Here is a 9,412-nt window from a genome sequence, read left to right as displayed (position 1 = left end):
CTTCTCCGTTCGAATTAATCGAATATAATCAATGTGAAATTGTGTGTCTCGTGGAGGTGGAAGGTGGGAGGAGAGAAAAAAGAACAAGACAAGCGGTGGCGGCGTCGAAAAACAGACAGTGAGTCATACGGCGGCGGTCAAACTTTTATTCCGATACAAAAGAACGACGCAATCGGTTGCGAAACGAATTGAGCTTCACACGGGGTGTCGCTCCTCACTTTTTGACGTGCCGTTGGAGTGTTCGTTTTGTTGGAGTAGAGGAGGGAAGAAAGGTCTCTCTGCCTCTTCACGGTCACCAACACCGAAAGGTAACAAATCAATTGAAAAGAAGAGGGGCACGAGGAGTGAACATGATAGGGTTGACGACGGCCGCCAGCGCCATAGTGGTGGTCACTTGCCCTCCTTCACACATCAAATGTGCCACATTGAGTGTCGTTATTAGATGACGACACCTTTTCAAAGTAGTCAACAATCTGGGACGAAGGATTTTCGAGATCCTTGCATCTCGAGATTCGAACTATCGAAATCTTATGAAAACCAGATGTTTCTTTATCCAGGTTTTTTGAATGCCCCAAGGTTTGACCCAACGAACTTGATAGCTTTGGAAGCAACATTCTAGAATCTTGTCAGTCTTAATTAAACTACTCACCTAATCGAATCAAGTCAAACTTTGTTTCCATTAATCTAACCGTCTATTTCTCTCTGACTTCCAGACTGATTAAAACCACCTATAGCAAACTGAACAAAAAACCAAGACAGCCCATAAAAATGATAAGAACGACCGGAAAACCGAAGGAAGAGCAAAAAGGTGAAGAAAAGAGAAAGAAGAGTACACCTAACCTATTGTCGCGCCTCATTTATTACACCCCTTTCCTCCCTCACCACCATCACCAAGACGTTCGCGCATTCGATGTTTGCGAAGCTGAGGTGTCGAATGTGTATCAATGAAAATGATTAGAATATAGAGGTTGTGGTTGATTAATTGGAATTTTTCGCAAAAATGAAAAGAATTAACGGTTTTTCGAAGGAAAAGGGAATGGGAGAGCAAGTGTGGAAATGGAAAGAACAGCTGAAAGGAATTTGAGAAGTTTAAAGTGATTTTTCACCAATTAATTATTTAGTTTTCATGTAAATTTGAAAGTTTGAAAAGAAAGTTAATTGAAATAATTAACCAGTGTTAATTGACTACGGTAGGGACTGAAATACGCAAACACCGCTACGATCAAATGCACTCGCAGTAAAAAATATTTTTATTAATTTGAGTTTTCGAACATAAAAATTCATTAAAGTTATCGAAATGAAAAGGTTTGAGTAGAACAAATATGAGAAAATGTTCGCCTAATGAGGAGGAATCATTATCAATGTAATTCGAGTAGTTTTCCGATCGAAAAATTCACAAAAAACGGCTGAAATGAAAAATAGCGACGAATATTTTCTAATTATTGATTGAATTACAATTGATAAGCTCGAATACCAGTTATATAATCAAAAAAATCATAGATTTCTTACAGAAAATATTGAATTATTTAAGAATTTTCGTGTGAAAGTTTCAAAATTTATTGGTTTGAAAACTTACAACAGTAATCCAAAAATTGCTGAAATTTGGTATAGTTAATTTCGAAAAAACTCAAAAGTGGCGAAATCCTTGTTTTCAGAAGCTTCCAGTATACTTAGGGTAGTTCTTCGTTAAAACAACAAAAGAGACTATCTAGAACCTAGTCTCGAGAATTCTACATTCTTCCGAACCCATTAGTCTTCACATAGAACCCATTATCGCATTGAGATGAAAAAACAACAACAATGGAATTCGAAGATAATGGAAAACTACTCAAAAGTCAAAATCATAAAGCCCTATCCTGAAGATTTTGGCGCGCGCCTTGAAGGAGCGAATCGTTTTCTCCCCCACCGCCGACCGTTCGTAGGAGGAGGGCGGTGATGATGATGATGATGGGTGAAAGATGCTAAATGTGCAAATAATTGACGGGAAAAACGTCGGTGCTAACCGGGCGGCGCTGCCGGTCTTTATCTTAAGCGTGGAAACCGTGGTGTACTTTGGGGGAAAAGGAGATGGCGAGGAGCAATAGAAAATCCGTGAAACATACAAATTACTGGACTGCTGCTGCGACTAGTACTTTGTAAAATTCAAAGAAAAAACCAAAGTCTAGACCAGAATCTTGAGGGTGAATGAGCGGGGGAGAGGACAAAAAAAACATAAATGATGAGCGGAGGGAAGGCAGTTGAATAATCAAAGTGGACTGGGCAGATTAAGCACACATTGGATGCAAATGCATATGAATTAGAAAATAATAAAAAAAACAATATGATTGAGTAGTCGGATGAAATCTGGTATTCCAGTACCGGTCAAAAGGTTGTAAACTTTGGCCATTTTCAGTTGAAATTGTCCAACTTTGAGAGTGTGTTACGGTAATACTGATTGTCTCATAAAGTAGATTTTTAATGATTCATACAGATCAAAGGTGGAGCTTCATTTTTGTAGTCGACAATTTTTTTGTACGGACACTCTCTAGAGAGTTCTGGCCTTTTTAAGACGACAGCTCAAAAATCGCACTATTTTGCACTGAAATCGGTCGATTTGAGGGAGAAATTTCTTAGTCAAAACGTAACTTGCTAGGGATTGTTCGTACAGAAAAGGAATCAACTACAAAAATGGAGCTCAACCTTTGATCTGTATAATTCGTTAAAAATCTACTTGATGGGACAATCAGTATTAGCATGACACACTCTCCAAATTGAACAATTTCAACTAAAAACGGCCATCGGTTTTCTACTATTGTAGAACTTGACTGCCAGAACCTTCTAAGCTTACCACCACCAAGTTGGGGTAAAAAGAAGAAAAAGAGCCTAACAGAGTCCCATCTAACTATACAAGGTAAACAAGCCATTTGTTTTGTGAAGACTCTCTATGCGAACGGAAGCTTCCCGTTCTTCACGGGTGCAAATAAGACCAATGGTCGGTGGAGAAAAGAGGAGACAATATTATGGTTTAACAAAAAACAAAAAGATTTACTCATAGCTCAGAAAGAAAGAATGTTAGAAATCCTCATTATGCACCAATTGCCACAAACCTATTGAGTGTAACAAAACTTTGCAAAGTTGAAAAGGTTGGGAGGGTTGTTACAATTGAGAGGGGGAAGAGTAAGTGATAAGTTGGGTTGGAGAAGATGTAAAATGAGAAACCGGGGTTTTACTGCTCTCGGAGAGTATTACAAGAAATTGAAATTGAGGAGATTAACAACATGATAATATCAGGTTGCTGGGAACATGAAAGTGGCATGAATTTTGGAAAATTGGTGAGCGAATCTTTGGAGAAATCAGTCACTCTAGCTTCTCAGCAATCTCTCTATCTTCGTGTTTTAGCAACCTACAGTACCGCTCAAAAGCTTATCAACTTTGGCTGTTTTCCGTGGAAAATGACCAACTTTGACAGTGTATTTTGGTGTCACCTTATTGTCCGACAAATTTTATTTTACATGGGTTGGATAGAGCAAAAATAGCACATCATTTTTGTAGTTGACCTTTTTTGTAAGAACACTATCTTAAAAGTTACAGGTTGTCAAAGAGAAAAGCTCCAAAATATTGCTAATATGCACTGAAATTAGTCGGTTTCAGGGAGGAACGGCTTTGATAACTTGTAACTTCAAAAAAAGTATCCTTACAAAAAATGGTCAATTACAAAAACTATGTGCTATTTTTATCTGTTCAGCCCATACGAAATGAAATTCGTCGAGCAATCAGGTGACACCGAAATACACTGTCAAAGTTGGACATTTTCCATTGAAAACATCCAAAATTGATAACCATTTAAGCTGTACTGTATCTTAGAAGCCTCATATTTCGAACCCTAAAAAGCAAAGTTTCAAAAAAAGACAATTACAACATTGAAAATCTAGAATTATTCTATATTTTTCATTTAAAATTAAATGAGAGCACTTCAGTTCTGATTACGTTACCTACAATTGATGGAATCTTGCTCTCCCGCCGATTCAAAGTACTCACAGATTCATCTATAGTATCGCTCTAAAAACTTCAAACTTTTATCACGGTTCCGTGATAATATCAATAATCTGGTAGACTTGAGTTTGAGAGAATTTCGATTTTGCGAGTTCCTTTTTGATATCCTTTTTGTCGAATCAGCAAAAATTCTTGACTTAAAGTCATATATCTCGGTTCACTCTAACAAGGAGCAACATTTGAAAATAGTATTAGAATCCTCAAAATTTAAACTTTACACCCATAACCGTGTTTTATTACAAACCTTCCTATTTATTCAGAAAGACCATGTCAAAACGGCATTGTGTCTTTCCAGCTAAACAGTCGACCTGGAATTCTCTCAATTGCATTGTGACACTATTTTTTCCAACTATCTCTTCTAACTTTTCAATTATCTTCTTGCATTTTCATTCAGTTTTTTTCTCCCATCCCTTCCTAATCGAGTTATTATCTTCTCCCCATTTTCGCCCTAAGAATCTGCCCTATTTCCACTTATGAAATTTCTTCTTCTCTCACGATGACTCATGCAAACATACCGCCCATTCTCGACCCCCATACATAACACAACTCATATTTCGCGCACCTTAACTTCCTTCAAACATTCATTTCACCCAAATAAGACCTTTTCTTGTTCCCTTTCGAAACTTTCCTTTTCTCTTACTTTCTCCCTCGCTAACATTTCTTTCCTTCCCCATCCGCCCCCACTGATCTTCTCTCTTCCCACTGATCCAAGACCTCGAGAATGGCACGAGAGATAGTATGGATTCGGAAGAGAATCCCGAGTGAGAAGATAGGAAAGAGACGAGGAATCTGTGTGTGATAGAAGAGCACATGCTGCTGTAAAGAAGAAGAAGAAAAGCCAAGGGAGGGGTGGAGCTGATGGGAAGGAAGAGAAAGAAAGAAAACACCAACAACAATCACTCTGATTTGAGAGAGGATACTAAGGTTCGAGAAGTATCGATTGGTTTTTATGACTTTTTAGAACACTTGGTAACTACGGTTATAGTAATTGAAAAGATTCTTGTTGAACTTGCCCCATGTTGGTTCATGAGCCAGATCTATTATGAAATTGGATTGTTGAGTTGAAGAGCTAGAAAATTACCTAGTCACGAAGACATAAAATATTACTTTAATATGCGTTTTCTTAATGTAGATCTTGATTTTTATAGTTTCAACTTTACTGATTCCTATTTTACACAGAAAATTATAGCGATATCTTGTTTCAGTTCAACATGAGCCCGTAGACAATAGTTGTCAACTACAAAAAAGATTGAAGTTCAAACTTTTTATACCAAAATAACCAAAAATTGTAAAATATTCACTATTTTTGGAACCTGTCCAAAATTGGACTAACCAAATTAAACACTATCTATGTATATATTTGGTCATAGTTACTTTCGACTACGGGGAATTCATTTCTACCGTCAAAACCTGCTAAATGTTTCTGTGAGACGAGTTATGTGCTCTCAAACTTTTCATATGGTTAAGCTTTTTCACATGGAATTCCAAATCGCAAATAGTATACACAATATTTTATTTTTTTTAAACGTACGAGCACAGGTAAACCGCTGGGAAACACAAATTAAACCACACGGTGACAGCCGATTTGTAATTCCATGTGAAAAAGCTTGACCATATGAAAAGTTTGAGAGCTCATAACTCGTCTCGCAGAGACATTTAGCAGGTTTTGACTGCAGAAATGAATTCCCCGTAGTCGAAAGTACCTATGACCAAATGCATAGATTTTTAAAAGCCGCGTCTCCAAAGACTTCCCTTGTAAGTATTTTCCGGAAACTGCTTTATTAGCCGTTGATGTTAGTTTCTATAACGCGCTTAAAAATTTCCAGAATAGCCAAACTAGGTTCATTAGATTTAAGACCCTTTCTTCAGTATTTCAGAGGCTTGCGCCATATCTTTTCCAGTTTTTTTGATAAAATATTGCTCATAATCATTCCAACAACCTTCATAAACCTTCATTCCCATTTCACCCTATTTCCAACAATTACCCAGTTTAAAACGCTTGAGAACACATACTAATATTTTTATTCTCTCTTTTCCCTTCAGATGTATTAGTAGGATCCTTCTCTCATTTTCTTCTCCTCTCTTCCGTTTCAAAAAAAACACACACACGTTTTCAAATATCTCTTTCTCCCTTCTGTTCCCGTTGAAAAATTTTCTTGAAGCAAGAGAAAAACATGTGCAAACTATAACGTTAGTGCCGTTTCGTTTTCTTTACTACCCCGACTCCGACTGATTCCTTTCAGATGGTGAAGATAGTGACGGACGGGGAATACGTGCCGTGGTACAGTAGGAGGGCTCCGCCCGTCTTTTGCTTCCCATGTCTACCGGCGTATATGGGAATTTGGCCAGCGAGGTGAGCAAGCTCGAATGTAACTAACAAAGAGTACAATGGAGCGCGTTTTTCAGAAAATGCGTGCTCATCATCGGTGCTCTTCTCTTCTTCTTCGGTGTCATCATTCTCCTCGCTATGCTTCTCACCTGTATTGCCATTGAATGTGCTGGAGTGTAAGTTCCTAAACTTATTTATTTCTATAAAAGTACATATACCCGAATTCAGCGCCTCCGCCCTAATCCCACTTGCCCTTATCCTCATTATCGTTGGAATTCTACTCTTCCATTGTGGATATGCCGCTCACCTTCTTGATAATCATGGAGAGATTCCAATCAAAAAGACAACGACTACTACAACGACTACTGTGATGGACCCGGAATCTCATGAAGATGAGATCAGATTGTTTGAGAATGTGCACAGAGAGCAGGTTCCAAATGTGAGTTTTTGTTGAAAATGAAACATCTGGGTGACATTGTTCAACAACTCTTTTGTGAGGGATTGTATCAAGACTACAAAAATGAAAATCTAGTTTTGTTACGTATTACTATTCGAATTTGAATCTTTAGCGTAATTCGTGGTCCGAAAACATTACTAAAGTTCTCAGGTTTTACTGAAAGTCGTAGGAAACTGATGTAATATTTGGCTTTTCTATTAGCTCGGCACAGTTCTTACAACTGCGCCCCACCGATATGCCCTTGAAAAATGTCTCTTTTTTGAGTTTATCAATTTCTTCGATTTCGGCGGTTGTAAGAACTGTGTCGAACTAATACAAAGGGAAATTTTTAGTTCACTTTTCAATTCTCATATAACGTAAACTTCTATTCACAATTACTGATTTCAGGTGAGACAAGGATACTGGCAATTCGATGAGAACCTCTCATGGCAAGCTGCTTCCAACCCATACCCAATTCAGTAAGAACCCAGTATGATCATCAAGTTAAAAATAATGAATTTCTTCCAGACACACTCTCAAGAATTGTCTCGAACGTCAACCATACTGATCATCTAATTACCTACGTTACATATTTTCTCGATAAATAATTCTTGCCCATTTTTTAAAAATTGTTGCCATTTTTGAATTTCTTTTCTTTCTTTCTCTTATTCTTAAAAAAATAAATCTGTACAGTTTTAAGCTTTTATCACTCATAAAGCGATGAGAAAGAATTCATAGGTGCAGTTCTGACAACAAAATTAAAATGAGTCTGTGACATCTTGATGGATGCTAATGCCACACTAGATTCTCTTATCGAAAATCTGGAATGTTTAAGGGAAGATAAACCTTTTATTTCAAAAAAATTACAAACGAAGTCCCATAAAAACTGTATTATAACGGCACCTCCTACATGCTCAGAGTTCACAACTAGCATTGTCCTGGAGATTTTCCATGATTCTGATTAAAATTAGATATAGTAGTAGATCATCTAGAAAAGATTCTTTAGTGAACTTTTAAGAGTCTCAAAAACCACCAAAACTTATCTGGAAGACAGTTGAAAAATAGAACGACATGCCGTTCTAATACAGTTTTTACGGTAATTAAGAAAATTTTTTTCTGAACACCAATTGTTCAAATATGCTGTGAATTCTTACTCGCACTCCAGACAACAAAATTGAAGTGTGTGGATGAAATCTGAATCGATGCTCCAGCTCCATCAAATTCTCTTATCAAATAATCACGAGATTTAAAACTTTTGTGAATCCATCGTTTGTCTTGAAATCTACCCACCATAGTCCTGCAAAATGTTTAAGTCTGTAAGCGCAATGTGTGTGATTATCTGAAAATTGACAAACCTTTGCTTCCACTTCATTTCTAGAAAACCTTCAAAATATTGCATTCCAACTTCCCTCTGTACTGTGGAAGGGTCGAGAAACGGATACAAAGGACAGTGTATTGATAGATGTTTCAGCTGTTGAAATGCTGTTCCAGACTTCCATTCGTTTAGAAAACGAATTATAGTCTTGTCACTGAACATTGCATCGACCAACAATAGGGAACTGCCTTTGAATCGAAACAAAGCATCATCTCCGAAGCTGTGACAACAGTCGATTTCCAAGTGTTTCGTTAAATAGACAACTGACTTCTGGGATATCATTCCATTCATATTCTCATGAATTCGCATGTATTCTTGATATGGAGAAGCTTTAAAATAATCTTCCACTTTTTGTTGCTTCGTTTTCAATTTAGTCAATGCGATGTGACTGAGTTGAATATTCTCAAGTTTTGGTGGTAGCTCGTCGCAATCGGACACAACTTGATATTGGATGGACGGTCCGAAAAATTGATAAAGGTAGTTGTGAACTCCTTGGACAATGACTTCTTTTTTCTTTTTATCGTATAAATATTTAGAGTACCAACACAACGAACTCCAATCTATGCTGGAAAAAACGAAAATTTTGACATAAAAAGATAGAACACCTACCAGCAAATCATATCTTTGTCCATTCCAAACAATCCCATCGGAGCAATTTTCTTTTTTTCAACAGGTGTCAGCACAAAATCAATTGAAGGTTTATTATTAATGTTTAGACCAAGAATCATAACACGGTCATCGGAAACAAAATAATAATTTATAGTTTTGATGTCTTTTAATCGATTTTTTTCTAATAACTGAATCAAAAAACTCATCCGTTTTGAACAGAAGGATAGAAACAATAGTTCTGATACGACGAAGTTCTCAAATATTTTTTCAAGAACCAAAGCTGGAAATCTCAAAAATTTCATTATAGGTTCATAGATAGAAGGGGGAACGAGAAGGGAAGTGTTTGGAGAATATAGATAAACAGTTGTGTGCGATGCCGTACCGAAAGGAAAGAAGAGATATTGAGGGAAACGAAACCGGAAGTGGAAAAGGTGGATCGGCCATTTCCGGTCATAAATCTATAAATAACGCTCTCAAATCATATCAGATAAAGAATGACAAAGAAGACGATCATCAACGAAATATGAAATGATAAATGTCACTATTTTCGGTAGCATGTTTTCATCCGATGAAACTTGTGAATATGATATTTAAATCACTATTCTTACTTGTTGGAATACGAGTTTTTGCA

At 37.0% G+C, this 9,412-nt stretch overlaps 1 protein-coding gene across 1 annotated transcript; it reads left to right on the top strand.

Annotated features, from left to right (window-relative positions):
* Window positions 1-6,275: 6,275 nt before the first annotated feature.
* GCK72_017431 (uncharacterized protein) lies at window positions 6,276-7,365 on the top strand (the record flags this gene model as incomplete). The annotated part of the gene is made up of 5 exons (XM_003102354.2): window positions 6,276-6,385; window positions 6,439-6,537; window positions 6,590-6,800; window positions 7,206-7,276; window positions 7,326-7,365. 5 exons carry the CDS (start codon window positions 6,276-6,278, stop codon window positions 7,363-7,365), a joined length of 531 nt encoding a protein of 176 aa, XP_003102402.1.
* Window positions 7,366-9,412: the final 2,047 nt, after the last annotated feature.

This window comes from Caenorhabditis remanei, chromosome V (assembly GCF_010183535.1).
Source record: "Caenorhabditis remanei strain PX506 chromosome V, whole genome shotgun sequence".
In the NCBI taxonomy this organism is placed as follows: domain Eukaryota; kingdom Metazoa; phylum Nematoda; class Chromadorea; order Rhabditida; family Rhabditidae; genus Caenorhabditis; species Caenorhabditis remanei.
The sequence above is the reverse complement of the archived record's forward strand: the minus strand, read 5'-3'. Positions and strand labels throughout refer to the sequence as shown.